The sequence below is a fragment of the Lacerta agilis genome, chromosome 7 (assembly GCF_009819535.1).
Source record: "Lacerta agilis isolate rLacAgi1 chromosome 7, rLacAgi1.pri, whole genome shotgun sequence".
NCBI lineage: Eukaryota > Metazoa > Chordata > Lepidosauria > Squamata > Lacertidae > Lacerta > Lacerta agilis.
In genome coordinates, this window is record NC_046318.1 from 53195633 (window position 1) to 53213823 (window position 18191).

At 38.9% G+C, this 18191-nt stretch overlaps 1 protein-coding gene across 2 annotated transcripts in view; it reads right to left on the reverse strand.

Annotated features, from left to right (window-relative positions):
* PDE7A (phosphodiesterase 7A) overlaps positions 1-18191 on the reverse strand; it is a 49290-nt gene continuing 31099 nt past the window's right edge. For both annotated transcript variants that reach the window (XM_033155312.1, XM_033155313.1), the window contains 10 exons: positions 16687-16838; positions 14051-14114; positions 12439-12534; positions 10205-10305; positions 9745-9876; positions 8570-8661; positions 6409-6553; positions 4424-4520; positions 2367-2447; positions 1-978 (listed from right to left, as the gene is read on the reverse strand). In XM_033155312.1, the coding sequence (XP_033011203.1) occupies positions 767-978; positions 2367-2447; positions 4424-4520; positions 6409-6553; positions 8570-8661; positions 9745-9876; positions 10205-10305; positions 12439-12534; positions 14051-14114; positions 16687-16838 (1172 nt within the window). In that variant the 3' untranslated portion in view covers positions 1-766. The remainder of the gene's footprint in view (positions 979-2366; positions 2448-4423; positions 4521-6408; positions 6554-8569; positions 8662-9744; positions 9877-10204; positions 10306-12438; positions 12535-14050; positions 14115-16686; positions 16839-18191) is intronic.

Sequence of the window (18191 nt, forward strand, 5' to 3'; positions counted from 1 at the left end):
TCCTCCTCTATACCATCCCACATCCCCTCCCAAAATCCAGAAGTATTTCTGCCCGCTGTAATTGCATTCCCATTCTGCACTGGAGTAAAAGCTTGGCTGTGCTTTATGTAAAAAAAATGCTCTTTCCAATGCACAGCCAAAATTATGACACATGGGATACTTTTTTTTTTACTAGCAGAAAAATGAGCTGCAGTTTCAGATTTGATCTCTTTGTTTTCCTTTTTTTAAAAATTAGTGGTTCCTTCACAGTCATGCAGAAAGATTAATTTAGAACCTATAGTTTCCAAGTACATTTGTAAACATCAGTTCTTGCCAGAGGCATCCAAGTAGGGGCACTTCACTTTTCCACATTTTGGACAAGGACTGAATGAGTCTTGTTAAATTCCAAGAGAAGGAATCATCCACCATGTCATGTGGCAACTTTGAAGGCCTGATTTCAAATTTTCTCTGAAAACAAATAAAAACAAAGCAATGTGGCACGTAACAATATTTTCTCGTACTTTCCCCTCAGTCAAGCTTCAACCACTCCTCTGGTTTGCATATTCAAGGATCCATGCAGAAGCCAAACAAGGCATATGCATATTGCTCTATGTTCAGGTCTTGTAACTGAAAACTGGGTTCAAATGATTTATCAAAGGAAAAACTTGGAAATAAATAATGCTGGCATTGTTTACACTGAAACCTTGGCAGTCAGACAAAAGTTATCCTCAAACCCTGTTCCATAGATACCAGGCAAGAGGCAGTTTTTGTTAAGCAGATCCTGGGGTCAGGATAGTCGGTGTTCCTGAGGTATAACATCAGAGTCCATTTCCTCAAATGCAGGATCAGTATCATCACCGCTGCTGGATTGTTCTCTCTGCACACCCTTCCAGCTAGCTTTATTCAATCCCAAATGACCAAGCATCGTTTGAGATAGTCTGGTGTTTGAGAAACGAGCCCACTCTGTGAATAATGGTTCTACCAAATAGGTCATAAAACCTACCGAGAAAAAACACATTGGAATTAGAACCCCAGAAACAAGACTGTGTGTTTTCCATGTAACATTTCAATATTAAGCGTTATTACATTTGCCCAGAGTGCTTTTTGAAAGGCAATTTATAAACTAAATAAAATAATATATACATTTTAGTACAAATGCAAAATAAAGCAGCACACAAGCTCTCTCTCTCTCTCAGGCCCTAAGGAATACAACTTTTTTTGTGTAGAGTTGAGGCTGCTACTGAGTCACACAAAAACTGCTAAGAGGCATGAAATTACGAACCTCCTGGGTTCAAAAGATCTCATATGGGTCAGATCAGTAACCATAAACATTTGCTACTTCAAACTGATCAGGTAAAGGAAAGCCCTCTGATTTCACCATGAGGCTATGACAGGAAACGTAGTGCAGTCATGAATCAAGTAAGGGACTTTATGGGTAAATACTGGTCAAGAGATTTAAATGCTGCTTCTTTTTGTTACTAGCTTTCAATTGCTTGAGACTAAACATACTGGAGACTTGTGTGCATAGCAACTCCTTCCTCCACATCAAACCAGGATGTGCGGAAAGGAGTTGTTGTGCATGCAAGTCTCCATGGTTTGCTGTGATGTCCAAATAAGACACACTGACCATAGTTTGCCTACAACCCAGAATTTAAAAAAACACTTCAAACCAAATTTCCAACTCTGGAAACACAGCATTAAGCAAATGGAACATTTCCTCCCACCGCTCTACCCCCGCCGCTGTGCAGTTCCTGAATCTGTTCTGTGGATTCCCCCAAACCCTCTTGAGCAGATCTGGGAGGGCAGAGGGGGACACCACTTGCAGTAGCACAACTCTTTTGTTGAATACTGCCAATGTTGTTTAAATTTCCATCTTTTAAAAATAGTAAAAATAATAAATTTGTATACCATCCTTCATCCATAAAATTCAAGGTGATTCATAAGTAGTCCAGTAGAAAACAAGCATCCTCTTTAAAATAAATAATTTGCCACAAAACTGAATCTGACTTAAAGTCACAATTAAACCCTCCTCACTAGCAGCTGACAGAATTTATCTAGGCAAAGAAATATAAATGCCAGATGAGAAAACAGAAAACTCTATACACTTCCTATTTCATGGAAATTAACATTTCTTCAACAACAACAACATCATAGGGGAGCATTCACTAAACTTTACTCAAGAGTAGATAACAGAAATTAATAGACCTAACTTGGACATGTTCATCATTTCAGTGGGTCTATACTGAGTAAAACTTAGCTGAATACCACTCACAGTGTTCTTTTAAAAACTGTCAAAGAATTTTAAAACTAAACATCACACAGTTTATCTTCCCTATATTATAAATTAATGGAAACTATAGTAACTTATCACATAGATCTGTAGTTACCAATCTGGATGTTGGCAATGGTTTCTGTCTGTCGATCACACAGCGGACTCACGCCCAAGCAGTATTTTTTCTCAACATCTCCTACAAACAGAATACTGATTTAATAAGCCATTTTCTACAATTCAACAAAACTGAAAGTGTTAAGGTTTTTCATTTAACTATTATTAATGTTAACACATACCAGACAGATCTAAGAAATGTAACTTTAATTATTTAATAACGCTGCAATATTTAAACCACAGCTTTGTCATTTGAACACTAGCTTCATAACTGTTTAAAAATATAAATGAAATAATACGCTTGATCTAGCATATATGATCTAGCAATTTGTTGTAATGCTCATGAAATGAAGTACTAACAATAATTCTTTCTAAATGTTAATTCTATAATGCAACAAGCTATCACTCTGCTTTGGAACAGGTTTTTAAAAGAAAAGCCAGACTAGCTTTTCATGTATCTTTTAATTGCATAACTTTCTAAAGAACTGCCTGAAGTAATTGATATTATAGTTTGAAGTCTTGTTTCTTCTGTTATATTTTACTCCAAGAAGACCCATTTATCCTAAACAGAACCCAATAAGGCAGACACGTATGTACAAAAAAATTTCTTCAATGTGATCCCATTGAGATCCCAAGATGAAATTTTGCAGGTAGTTCTTAGAAATATTAAATAATACATTTTTTGAATTTTTAAAATCGTATCCATTCTTTTTAAAATTTTAAATTTTGTAACGTCAATTTAAAATTTAAAGTAAGTCCATCTTGTGACATATATTAAAGCCCATGAGGTTCTGAAGAGATTGGCGTTTTTAGTTTTGACTTATCTCAATGTTGGGCTGAGCAACGAGATGAGATAAAATCATAGCTGTCAACTTTTCCCCCTTTTTAAGGGAAATTCCCTTATTCCGAATAGGATTCCTCGCAAGAAAAGGGAAAAGTTGACAGCTATGTAAAATGCTAATATTTAGATGTAAAGTTAGTTTTTATCATTCAACAAGTGTATAAAATATTGAGAAAATTGGATGACATGAGGTAAAAAAGTTGGAGCACTTGATATGGAATGACCCAGCAGGAAAGTTACCCATTTATCTCTCAATGAGCAAATGTAACTTGAAAGATCAGTAGCATGTTTTCCATTATGAATTTTTCCATTAATAAATACAATACGGGTTGAACTACTTCACAAGACCTGCACAGCCATAATTATCACTATTGTAATAATCTCTCATACAATAATGGTTTGCAGAAAGGTTGTAGGTGAACTTTCAGGCTGTAGATCCAAACTACAGGGCCAAGTTAGCTGCTTCAGGTTCAAAATCGCTCACTCCTTGCCTTAAAAACCATATTGCTGAAATACATAAATGCATTTCAAAAACAAAAAAATCCTAAGTGAGGAAAGTGACAAAACTTAACAAACCTTTGCTTGCTACTTGAAGGAAAATCACTGCTTGTGAGAAGTGATAATGATCTCGTAACAGTATATTTTACTCAAAAGCTGAGCTAATGAGTAGGCATTGGTTGCTATCAATATCATTAATAGCTTACAAATTAGTTAATGCAATACCAGTGAAGATATGCACAGTTAAAAGATTTTATGTACAATTTCAAAAAGTACAAGATTCCAGAAACATAACTGCAATTCCATCTCAACTGCACTGACAACTTAAATCCATGTACACAAAACGGTGTGTCCAACCTTTTAACTTGCATAGCACAGGCTTAAATAATTTTTAATCATCAAGCAATTCTACAGAGATAAATTCAGCTTTTTTCTCAATACATATGGCTTTGGACTGAAGTAGCAGGTGAAAATAGAGCCTTTATTTCTGTGAAATAGCTTCTCGTTCAGTTAAAGTTAAGGTAAGCAGAAATGTCAAGTGTTCTACGAAGCTGCAATCTATATGGTGAAAAATGGTCTGAGGAAACCGTTCAAGCTGCATTCATTAGAGGCACTTGTAAATAATAAAATTTTCTAGTTTCTGTAAGAGCCATGCTTCACTACAATTCTTTTATCCTTTTGTTTCACATTCCACAGTGAAATCATTTTTCACTACTTGCCTTGATGAAAGAATTCTTCTGTTACTTTTTCACTCCACTGCTTGCTTAGTTCCCAAGTCCGGCAGGGGTTGCAAATATCAGCACATTTCAACGCCATCTAGTAAATAAGACAAACCATCAACATATTATGCAAGATATTGTGGCCTGCTAACTACACACTTAAGTTTTGCAAATTCAGAGGATGCAAAGTGTCACATGGCAAAATGGGTCAGTGTATCTGGCTGTTAAAAAGAAGATTGGTGGTTTGAGGCACCCAGGGGCGGCTGTGAGCAGGATTCCTGCATTGCAGGAAACTGACTAGATGACCTTGACAGTCCCTTCCAACTCTTTGATTCTGTGACTTCTAAATCAGCTTTAAAAATCCTTAACAATATGTAATCGACAAGTGACACCGAGTAACAAAGGGGGCTACAAAGCAGCACACATGTGGACCAGTATCACTAAATCCAATCTAACTTAGCTGAACAAGCGGTGTGTTTTGGGAAGGAAATATGTTTAAACATATGTGAGTTAACCTCTCCCAGAAACATCAATGCAATCTTGGAAAATTATGAAAACATTCATCTTCCATAGCACCAATAAAGAAGTCTGATAGCAAGCAATATCAATTTAATGTGGCTATGTCTGGTTATCATGAAAGATCATTCATCAATACACTGCACTTCATCCTTCACCTTTTAAGAATGCCTGCCTGTAAATTAATGGAACGTTGCTTTTATTTCTTTTTAAAATTTGTATCCCACCCTTCCTCCAAAAGGAGCCCAGGGCAACAGAGCGCACTGTTTTGGCTACGGAATGTTACGGAATTCGCTCCCACAAGAGGCAGTGATGGCTATTAACATGGATGGCTTTAAAAAAGGATTAGACAAATTCATGGAGGATAAGCCTATCAGAGACTACCAACCATGATGACTCCACCACTGGAGACAGTATGCCTCTAAATACCAGTGCTGGGAATCACGAAGGGGAAAACACTGTTGCACTCAGGTCCAGCATGTGGTTTCCCATAGGCATCAGGTTGGTCATGGTGAGAGTAGAACAGATTAGATGGGACTGTGACCTGATTCAGCAGGGCTCTTCTTACATTCTTATGCTATTGCTTTGTTTGGAAAAGTTTCAGAAGCAATACTGGATTAAGGTGGTTGAGGGTCTGGTGAAATGTCCATAATAGGGGCCCCTTCTCATCATTGTTTTTGATCACTTCTTGGTTTGGGCCACTTACCAACTCCCAGCCTAGCCTAACTACAAGGGCGCTGTGAATACATATAAGGAAGTATAAAATGGCTGCAAATGGGGATTTAATGTTTGGAGGCAACAAATTTTGATTCCTTTAATCAGAACAATGCATTTCTGTACTGTAAATGACAACGTTTTTCAGCTTTCTCTCACTCAAATTAGCGTACCTCCAAAATTTCCATTAATCTTAATCTGGCCTGATTATGGCATGCTTTATACACACAAGTCCCAATTGTGTTCAATGGTTCTTACTTCCATGTTAATGAGCACAGGGGACTGATTCCTAAGGAGTTATTTTAGGCCTGTAGCCACTGGGGCTGGAGGCTGTGGAAAGCAATTTGATTGTTTTACTTGTACAGGTAAAATAGTAAGAAAAGCAGGTAGCTAGCATTTTCCCTAAACTCTCACTTCCCAACGTTTTGCAACAACAGCAAGATCACTTAGATAATTAACAGGATTTTAAAGTGTTAAAGAATATCTTTATTGTTTTAATTATTTCAATTGTTTCAAGATTGTGGTGAACAGAGTAAGATAAACATTTGCTACTAAGTTGCAACCATTTTGCTGGCAAATGGAATATCTAAGTTTTCTGTACTAGAAAACTATTTTTGTTATAACTATGCCATCAGAGAACACAAAGGCCATCTTCAAACCAATGTGCATCAACCAAAAATTATTGTACAGTAGCTGGCAAAGCAGTTGTTATTGAACAGTTGTACTACTTTTCTATTTAGGGACTAACCAATTACCTGAAGAATGAGATGACGATGATTTTCCTCTGTTAAGCATAAATCTTCCTTGTCTAAATGACTACGAAATAGGGATAGATATTCATTTTGCCGACTGATATCAGTGGCAAGTATCAGTGCGCCTATCTGGCTTTCCATCAGCTGCCTTAAATTGGAGATACACAGAAAGAAGAATGAAATAAGTGACCAACATTTAAACAGTCTTTGTTAACTTTACACGAAGTTCAGGCCAACCCTGATTAAATTACTATAAAATACAGTTTTGTTAACAAACTAAGACCCAGTGCAGCAGTTCAATAATTTAACAAAGTCTTCATATCACTCAAAATTATTGTGATAAACATGAAAAGTGTACACTTTACAAGTGTAGCATGTTAGGCATCAAGATTTGGTTTTTTTTATTTATAAGAATTTATTGATTTTTACAACAAACAAATACAACACCCACATTGACCCAACACCTAACTGAAAATAAACAAATACATGTACACCAATAATTCTTCTTCTTATATCCTCAAAAAAAAAAAGATCTTGGTCGAATCTTGGCACAGACTTCCCCTGCCTTTCACCCTCGTTTCTAATAACAAATATTACTTTAATAACATCATATAAACAAAATTAACATCTAATCTTGTTTTATAACATGCAAAAATTTAACAGAACTAACTTAATATAAATTTATTCATATTATAACTTCATATTAATTCCACACAAAATTCTAGTTTTTAACACCTTATTCTCAGTATAAATCACAACAAATATCCTCTTTCTCTATAACTGCTGTTAAAAGCAAAAAATTTAAATATCTCTTTTCCTAGTCCTAAAACTTAAAATCTTGACACGCCGGTTTCAGGTTACCATAGTTCATCATTTTTTCTTTTTACCGTTAATACAGTTCACCCTATTCCCCTTCTGTCCATTTTCTTTAGTCGTCTTACTCCAGAGCCGCTCCTCGAAGTGTCATTTTTCCTTACAAGTCCACAGATCCAGACAAAAACCAAAACAATCCTTGCGTAGAGCTTCAGGGTACACACATCCTCTTCTTCCAGCTTCTCCGGTTCTCCATACCATTCCTCTTTTATTTGTAGACACAATTTTTTCACCGACACTCCCGGGCTCTCACCTCGGGAGTTAGATATAACATTTTCATTTTTCCAGAGTCGCCAGACCATTCCATCCTGTTCTTCCATCATCCCCTTCAGATCCATGCCAAGGCTCCCTTCCAATGCAGCCATTTCTTGTAAAGTCTCCTCTGTGGGAAATATCTTTTCTGACATGTCCCGGGTTCAGTATCTCCAGTTTTCTGTTGAGCAGTTCCAGTCTCAGTATAGTAATCCTTTGTTCGTCATTCATCTCGCAGTTCATCACCAGATCAAAAACAAAACCCAGCATGGCAGAAGCGGGCATAGGTGTCAGATTACAGTTTCGATTTTCAAACTTCTCCATCTTAATGCCAGTAACTTTCCACTCAATCACAAACTTTTGCAGCCATTTTCCCTGTATCCAGGGTGCAAGAACCACAGATTTTGTAAAGAGATATTATCTACAGATTTATTCCCGAGAGGGAAATCAAAGAAGTCTCACTTATCAAAATTCAAATACTTTGTAGTCATCACTGTAACAGCAGTCTCTCAAACTGGTTACTTTCTATCCCCCGAAGGGAGGGAGGCAGGCTTCCTTTCCAAATATCACCCGGGTCGTTAAAAAAGGGCAAAAACGAGTCCAATCATCTACTCACGGCCACCGGGTTCCTTTAATTCCAAACTTGACAGGTAGAACATTGACGCTCATCGCGGGGGTGACCGCCGCTCCACGTCCCGGTTGGGGCATGTCCCCTATAGCCCGGCTCCGTTGTCCCTTCACCCCCACTCCCCCTTTACAGGGGGAGCGAGGGAAGGGTTCAGAGCCATAGTGGGCACAGCCGGGGAGCCCGGGGTGCGGGACGCTCTTCTTTGCGGTAGCGGGGCTCCAACCCCCGGGACGGACTGGGTCGCCTCGTAGCCGAGGCAACCCACGACCGCTCCGCGATGGCGTCGCCGCCGGAAGTGAGATTTGTTTTGTTTTGATTGGGGTGTGTTTTTACTTCCATTTCACATCCATTTAAAATGTTCTGCAATGTATTTTCTATAGAACCATGTGATACTGCAAATCTGACACATACCTGTTTTCTAGTGACATATGTGCAAATAGGCCAGATTCTCTCAACAATCCCACTGCAGATCTCCAGTGGTGATTTTCCAATACTGAGGTATTCTGAAAGGAAGGGGAAGAGGAAGAGAGAGAATTGTGGTTATCAAATATTCATTGAATTCTGAATTGTATTTTCATGAATGAACAATCCTTTATGCCAATACTTCACTAGGGGATAGACAGGGAGAGTACAACCTCTCCTGGTTGTCTCTGTGGCTTTCAGCGTCATCCATGACCACATCCTTCAGAATTCTCTCTCCAACTTGGGACTAGGCAATATTGTGGTTCAAAATGGCTCCAGTCCTACCGTAGGGGAAAATTGCAGCATGCGGTGCAGGGGCCTATGGGTGGCATAAAGTTTAATTTCATCTCCCATGCTTTTTCAACATCTACATGAAATCACTGGGAGGTTACCCAGAGCTTTGGGATACGGCATCATCAGTATGCAGAAGATGCTACCCAGCTCTCTCATTTACACCTTTGGATTCCAGAATGTGGCTGCTGGAAGAAGCTTTCCATTCAGACCATCGTTACATAGCTCTTCTATGGGCTTCACTGGTTACTGGTTTGCTCCCAGGCACTGACTCTGATGTTAAAAACCTTAAATCACACAAGGTCTGCCCCAACCAACTTTAGCTTCAGATCGTTGTGTAATAGGCACCCCAAGCTGGACAATTTAGCTTGTACATCCTTTCTGGTTGGCCATGCCCAGCTGTCAATCATATGGCATCAGGTAATTGACATGTAAAACACAATCCCAATTGTTCCTTGGCAGCAGAGCTTGCATTTGGTGCTATTTAAATATGCTAAACGCAACCCCGGCTGGATTGATTCCTCGTGGGAATTGCAGTTCCTAAGCGGGGAAGTTTTCTGCTGAAAGCAGCATGGCTTGCATTCAGCACTGAATTGAAACAACACCAAATACAAGACACAATGTTTTCTGGCAGATTTAGACCTTCCCACCAGTCAAAGATTGCTCCCAGAGGTGTGGCCACTTTTTGATCCAATCCATTCCCCAAAGCTGCTATAAATAATTAAACCACTCCTTAAAAAAATCTCTTCCACCAAGAATTTGTGATTACCAGCACGTAAGCATTTTTGCACTTGGTTATGTTTTTACAAACAGAAATATTTTTCCTCACTTACCTTGTATAAAGTTGCTAAATAATGGTTTGTTTTAATAAGGAAAGGCTGATTAACACCTGGGTGATCCAAATCATGAGTGGCAGCTGCAATTAAGCCTAGAAGAGTATCCCATGGAGTCAGAGAATGGGAAAGCTGTAATATATAAAGCATGGCCACATGAATATTCACTACTGACACTTCAAGCAAACTTGGGTTGCATCTGTTCTTTTAAAAAATGCACTGAATTTCATCTTTCAATGCATCAAATTCTTTCATTTATTTATACTTTTATCTAGAACATAGGATTCAGCGTTCTCTGTAGGCAGACCAATAATAAAGCAGTAAGGGAGGTGTACATTTTTATTACACAAAACTAGGATTTACTTATTTGTTTAAAAAAAGGCAGGTCCTATGCCACATGAAATCTGTTTTTGAAACTGTGTAACTTCTTTGCTGAAAACTGTTAAGGAGATATTTTTACCTTAGGTTCTTTTAAAAAACAGTGCATGGCCTGAGTCACATCAGCAGCATGAACTGCATTGTGGTATGGGTTGTGACTGTGGTAATCTTCTTGAACCATTACTACAAATGAGAAGAAATCTTGCATTAATTTACCTTTCATATCATCGTGCACTTTTATAAGTTACTGTTGAAAAACCAAACAGCTTTTATAAGTTACTGTTGAAAAACCAAACATTCAGCCAGAAGCAGTCTGAGCCCATGATCCTCCTTCTACCATGCAGATTATATTCAGTGCAAATCAGGCTGTATGCACTAGAATATCTGTCCATAAAGTCCCAGTGCACATTATTTCCCCCACATCAAAAAATGGTGGAGGAGTAATCATGTAAACCAGGCGTTCGTACTTATCAGGTGCTCACATACAGGATCGAACTCACACTTTACATAGCATATAAATTTTAGAAGAAACTTACACCACTCAACCATATTACTATTGCAGCATTCTAGACACAACTAAAAGTATAAACCAAGGCATATACAGTTGTGCCTCCAACTCAACAGACCAGTATATTATTTAAGCAGAACCATCTTCAAATGGGTGGGGGGTGGGGGTGGGGGTGGGGGGTGGGGGGTGGACTACTTAATGACAGTATCCAATTATAAACAGTTCTGCCAGTACTTTGGCTGTGCAATAGAACTTCCCTGCTCTTCCCATTTTCCACATGACCAGTAAACCCTCTGCTCCAGAGGGTTGTGGGACCCCAACAGAACAGATTTAGAGAGTATGCAGGGAGGGGGAGGGAAAGTTTTATTGCACAGCTAAAAGCCCTTGCTTTAGAAGAACTGTTCAGCTGGATACTACCCGAAGTGCTTATATGTGTCAAAACTATCCATCAGGATATAAGCTGTAGGACTAAGCTTCAATAATAGTTTTCTTCATAAGAGGATTTCAAACAAATCCAGTCTACCCCCCCCCCAAAAAATGGGCATGCTTATAAAGAATGTGGTTTTATATTAATTTTTAAAAAGAAGAATTAGGTTACTAGGTCAGGAAGCAGACCAGAGTATTAGTTTTTAAAACTTTAAGAAATTCAGGGGAAAATAAAGATTTCCTTACTCATAGAGTTTCAGATATATAAAGAATATAATATAATTGCATTCATCAAATAAATAATTGACAAACAGTGGCTGGTATTTGATGGCATTACCATCGCTAAGCCTTGACAATTTATTTCAAAAGGTAACATATCTGGGACAAAATAAAGCCTGTTCTTTAGGAGTAACTGCTTCTCCACTGCCCTCACAAGCAGGTTTGTCTCCTTACTACACTACTTAGAGAAATGTAAATTACAGAACATGCTAATCTCCATTTTTCATTCTATAAAGCAAAATACATACACCCCTGTGTACTTGCATTATATATTAACCTAGCATTTAGCAGATGCACAATGGCAATTGCTGCCTCAGAAATGCAGGTTCAAAATATAGTAATTTGAATTTGCTGTAATCAAGTCAAGTTTTATTGTTTATTCTGAACTATCAAAAGTTGTCTAATTCCTTTGCTCTCTCTCTCCCTCTCTTTCACCCTTTAGGTTTCCATTAACTGATTTTCCAAAATAAAGTACAGAATGGAATAAAGCTGTTCTATAATAAGAAAGTCCCATTATACAAAATGTGTTTTTATGCAGATCTAAATGTAACATTGAAACAAAAACCTTTATTGACTAGTGTTTTCAATTGTTGACTAAATAACACAACTGTAACACAATTGTTGCAAGGGAGCCACCTTTCTTTCTCCAAGGAAGCATTTTAGATGTGGGTTCCTCTCATTTTTCAGTAATATTTTAATGCAGGCTTCCATACAGTTAGCACATCTGTTGTGGTTTGCAGTGCTTTGTGAAGCATGGTTGGATGTGGTGGGGCACATGGCAACTCCTGGCTAGCACCTGTGCCATGCAACATTCTTTCCTCCTATCCCCCAGTAAACTGTATACAGCACAGCAGGTTTTTAAAAAGTCTTTAGAAGATGAGTGTCCACTTTTAACAGAAACACTTTAAAACCTGAAAAATAAATTGGCAACTAGCATGACAGTAACATCAATACCCACCATTTCATGAGTCTATCACCCTTTTCTCTCTTCTCCCCAGTTCTTTAGGGCTCTCCATGCTGGACAGCATAATTTGTAGTAGTAAATGGGCTGTTGTACCCTATTTTTGCAAAACTGACTTAAGTGAACCTCTGAATATTTTTACCTAAAAATCGGCGGAGCTTCATTGTATCTAGTTGGAAGTGCTCTACAAGTCCATGAAGATTAAACAGGTGGAAGGTTAATGTGACTAAACTGTTTCCTAAAGAAAAAGAAAAAGAAATCATCTTTAATGGGAAGCATCAAAAATGTAGACAGGCTAAATGTTTTAAGGCACTCTATTGCATGAGCCTGAAGCAAGTAATTCATACTGCACATGCTTCCAGACCAGCTACAAGAAATCTTACTTACTAGTTTTTGCAAGTAACTGACAGCTAATATTCTATTATCTCTATTATCCACATTACTAGCAAACCTCTGTGGTATACTACCATCACAGGCCATGTTACCATAATTATTCCTCCTGAGCCACAGAACAACCATGGTTTCATTCAACATAATGATTAAGAATTTCGAGCACATTTTGTTTCTGTTTTTTTACTCATGCAGAATAGTAATTAAAGCTTTAAGATTTAGTGTTTTTACTTCAGTGTAAAACATCTGATCCATCAGCAATGAATTGGGACTGAGAAAAATCTCTCTCGGAAATGCAAAGTGAACCCATCAGTTTAATAGCATTTGTCAGTTCTACAGAATTTTATAAAAACACAGATCTCATATAAATGAAATTTCTGTATTGGATAATTTACTCAAACGATTATGAAAATTGTGAAATGTAACTCATTTTTAGTTTAAAGGAGGGAGAGGCTCCTTCAAACAAAGATTTTGCCAAGGGCTTTAATAAAGCTTCCCATCCCAATTCCATCTGTGCCTCTGGATGCTCAAATAAGAGCACGGGGCCCAATCTTAAAGCTTCTACAAGGCTGCAAAAATAAATAAATGGGGGGGTTAAGGGTGGTACGCATACTCATAAAGGTTGAGAATCACATTAAAAATTCAGACTTCATGGAATGTACAGTCTCCTTAAAAAAGGTAACTTTATCCCATTTCACAGAAACAGCGTAAATGTCTAGGAAATGCTTCTCAGGACAAGTGGTCAAATTTAACAATCAACTACATTCTGTAAAGCTAATCAACAAGAATTCAGTGGGTTTTAATATACATGGTAATATTTTTTACATTAAGAGGAAGAAAATTTAAAATATGGTAACCATACCCTACATAAATATTGCCCATTTCAAATATATGGTGTAAAACAGATATTTAAAACTGAATATACTGGCTGTTTAAAGTTGCTTAAGTCACAGGATTTATTTCTCAGGGAGAAGTTATTCCCAACACTACAAATTTAAGTCCGTGCAGGATACGTGGTAATCAAGGTATAAAGGGCTGAATGTAAGGAATTAGCATATTTTTGTTGAAAATAACAAGGTCATATCTGAAGAAGTGTGCATGCACACGAAAGCTCATACCAATAACAAACTTAGTTGGTCTCTAAGGTGCTACTGGAAGGAATTTTTTTATAAGGTCAAATGGGCTATCCATACCTGAATAATGCAGTATCAGTAGTGAGCCTGGAGCATTGACTTAATGTTTGCATGAAACAGCCACTCATTCACAACTTTTAAAAGGCGCTTTTTCAATGCAAAGTAGGAGTAAGGGACTGGCTTAGTGGACAACTGACTTAAGAGTAATATAAAAAAACCCACTAATCTTACCGTTCGTTAACCTGTCAAAAAGGAAAATGTCAAAATTCCAGTTTCCAACTTTTTCTAGCATACACTGAAAGTAAAACAAAAAGAAACTTTCACAAATAAGTTAAAAGCAGTTATCTGAATACAATGCATATCCGATTCACCTTCCTTTCCACAAATCAAGACAGTATACTTAAAATAAACTAGCAAAGATGTAAAAGGTGATCAGTAGTATGTTTGTAACCACACCGCTTATTTCTGTTTCACAAACCCCAGAAACTGTCATTCTGCAACTTGCATCTTGCATAACAGGTCGTAAGTTGTAGTTAGCTGGCTTCTAACAGTCACAGTGTTCTCTCATCTGGAAGTTACAATACTATCTTATATGGAAAAAGCATTGATAAACACTCTTTCCTTAAGATACACTGATCACCCAACATAGCCAAATCTCAGTTTAATAAACAGGGATATGCACAAGCTTCATGCACTCGCATGTAGCCCTTTTGCTTCCACTTCACTCCTCCCTTCATTGGAGGACGGGACAAGCTAGAATATGAACCCATGGTTTAAAAGTTGGCTTCCAGATAGCTGTCAACAGGAAGTATGGTTAACTGTGGCTTCCTAGCTTGTTCAATTCACACAAAGGGAGGAGCAAGGGGGGGCTGTGTGTGAGTGAGTACATGAAGCTCATGCACATATTGGCTTACTAAAAAGATTTCATCAAGGGCTCTGAAAATGTTCAGTTTACACACTACTGCTTCAATCCTCTCATCCACATGAACAAATAAGCTATCACATTGTGCCAGAAGATGTGGCAAATTCATTGTAAAGGTAAAGGGACCCCTGAGCATTAGGTCCAGTCGTAGACGACTCTGGGGTTGCGGCACTCATCTCGCTTTATTGGCTGAGGGAGCCGGCTTACAACTTCCAGGTCATGTGGCTGCCAGCATGACTAAGCCGCTTCTAGCGAACCAGAGCAGCACAAGGAAACAGCATTTACCTTCCCGCCAGAGCAGTACCTATTTATCTACTTGCACTTTGATGTGCTTTTGAACTGCTAGGTTGGCAGGAGCAGGGACCAAGCAACAGAAGCTCACCCCATTGCGGGGATTCGAACTGCCGGCCTTCTGATCGGCAAGCCTAGGCTCTGTGATTTAACCCACAACGCCACCCGCGTCCACTGTACAGAGCAGGGATCGGCAAGCTTTTCCGGCCATGGGCCGGATCATTCCCACTGAGATCATCCGTGGGCCAGACACGCGCAGTGCGACGCCAGAAAACGGCGCCTGCGCAGAAGCCATTTTCGGCGTCTGGGCATGCGCAGGCGCGTTTTCGGCGTCTGCACATGTGCAGATGCCGTTTCCAGCACCACTCGGTGAGTCCCCACACCACACTGCACTGGTTTAGCGCGGCACGCAAGGGACTTGCCGAGCAGGCGGCTCGGTGAGTGGGCGGCTTGTGGGCCGGTAAAACGGTCTTTGTGGGCTGCATCCGGCCCATGGGCCAGAGGTTGCTGACCTCTGGTACAGAGTAACAATACCCTAAGACTGATTTAAGCAACCCCCTGTGGAAACAAGAGACAAACGTGTGCACAAGTCATTATACGTATTTGTAAGGTAAAGGTAAAGGACCCCTGGACGGTTAAGTCCAGTCAAAGGCGACTATGGGGTGCATCGCTCATCTCGCTTTCAGGCCGAAAGAGCCGGCATTTGTCCATAGACAGATTTCCGGGTCATGTGGCCAGCATGACTGAACCGCTTCTGGCACAACAGAACATCTTGATGGAAACCAGAGTGCACGGAAAAGTCGTTTACCTTCCCGCCGCAGCGGGACCTATTTATCTACTTGCACTGGCTGGGACAGAGCAACAGGAGCTCACCTCATTGTGCAGATTCGAACCACCAACCTTCTGATTGGCAAACACAAGAGGCTCGGTGGTTTAGACCACAGCACCACCTGCATCCCAATATACATATAGATATACCTGCATATACATATTCATGCACAGAACAAGCAGAGCGTCATATTGTGCCTGCTGCTCCTGGAGCACATTCACAACCTATACCAGGGCAGGAAGAAAAAGGGAAACAAGTGGCTTTGGACCATAATTTAAGACTTTTTCTAGAACACTGGCAGACATGACGTCTCCCTTACAAACAATACTAATGAGAAAAACTTCAGTTTACTGTATGTATGATTATCTAGAAATATTTGTTCTTACTCAAGAGGTGTCCAGTTTCTAAAACCACTAATGAAGTGAAAGGGGAGGGGGAATATCTGAAGGAAATAATGTTAGTTCTAGAGAACAAAAAGAGGCAGACTGAATATGGTATTGCCAATTATAACACAACTAAATGCAAACATATAATGAAGTTTCAGCATTTGACTTAGTTATCCAATTATGTTTTATACTTCATTGGCTTTGAAGACATTATTGATTATTCTCATACCTTCTTCCTCTTTTTTTTCTTTCTTTCTTTTTTCTTTTCTTTTTTTTTTTTTTTTTTTTTTTTTTTTTTTTTTTTGCTTTATTTACTTCTTTGGAGGATAAATCTAAGACCAAAATTATTTAGTACATGCAATACATGGTCACTTGCAGATCTTAACACACATCAATATTTTTTTCACGGCAAAGTTATATTGTAGTTTTAAAAACAGACCTTAGCTTGTCCATTATAATCATCATCTAAAATGTTTGAAGAATTTGGAAGAGTGATACCACGGAAGAAACGGGAAGATCTCAAGTACCGCTGGAAACTCAGTAACCTTCGTATATTTCTTGCAGACACAGAAACATCAATTTCAGAATTTGCTGAGGGAAAAAATAAAGAGCCTTAAAATGCATGATGGGTCTATAAAACATTAAAAACAGCATTCAGTTCAAGCATTGTGTTCTGCACCATGATCACATAGGTTAGCCTCAGCATATTTATAACAGAACCATGGTAACCTAAAACAGTACTGCACATTTTAGGTTAAATCTATCAAAGTCAACCACTAACAGAAGGGAGGAGGCATTTTTTGCCATTTCCCTTTCACTATAGCACCCCCACCCCACCAGTACTTCTCCCTTGCTATTCTGGAGGATTCACAGCACAGTTCCAGAAAGTGCAAGCACCTGCAAAAAAAGTGTAGGAAGCGAGTGGTGAAAAGCATGGTCCCCCTTCTGTTACATGATGCTGGGAACATGTTTTCCATAAATGGAGCTTCATTCAGGGAATCTTAGGATCCAACTCTTGAATTCCAAACACACCAAAGCTATTGGAAAACTTGTTAGGCTTGTAATGGCTATCCTTGTACTACAATTATCATATAATTGCAACTAAACTGTTAACGTGGATTTACAAAACCAAATCCCCTGTTAAAATCAGTTTCAAGATTAAATTAGCAAATCACTACTGTGGTATATTTGATGTATTATAGTTACTGTATCGGTGAATAAATTCTTGAGATCTGCATCAGACATAACACTACCAAAAAAGTAAAAGACATGAGAAGGTTTGGTTCTGAAATGAATTTTAGGATTAGGCACAGGTTAAATTTGAAACAGAGTTAAGCACCACTAAACATTAACAGTAAACTGAGATGGAGGATGATGGGAGAGAGGAACTAACACATGAAAAGGTGGGTAGGAAAGGGAGTTAACAATCCCATACCTGCTCCCAGTCTCTAGGTGCTATTTCATTTGCACCAAGCAGAAAGCACTTATTTCCAAAGCGTACTTCTCATTTTATTATTTGTTCCTGCTATGGTCTCTTACAAGCACTATAGCCACTCCCCAACACAAAAGCATTCCTAGTAATATTCATGGAGTTATGAGACAATTTGGTCAGGAAAACAACTGTTCTGCTTCATCTTTTACTAGTACACTCTGTCCCCCTCTCTGCCATGAGAGTCACTGCAAGTCACCTCCTTCCTGGGCCTCTCAAGACTCTATGAGAAACTCCAGCCCATCCTACAGGAGATCACATTGTGGCTTACCCAAACACCAGCATCTTCTCTTCTAGGATCTGGATTCCCACAGAACAAGGGGTGTCCCACATGACCTGAATAGTGTGGGAAGAGGCCACCCTCCAAAAAACTAACATGAAAAGGGAACTAAGGTATTTCTTGCTTTCTCTGAACTAAAATCTTATACTGTAGTTACAGGTAGGTAGCCATGTTG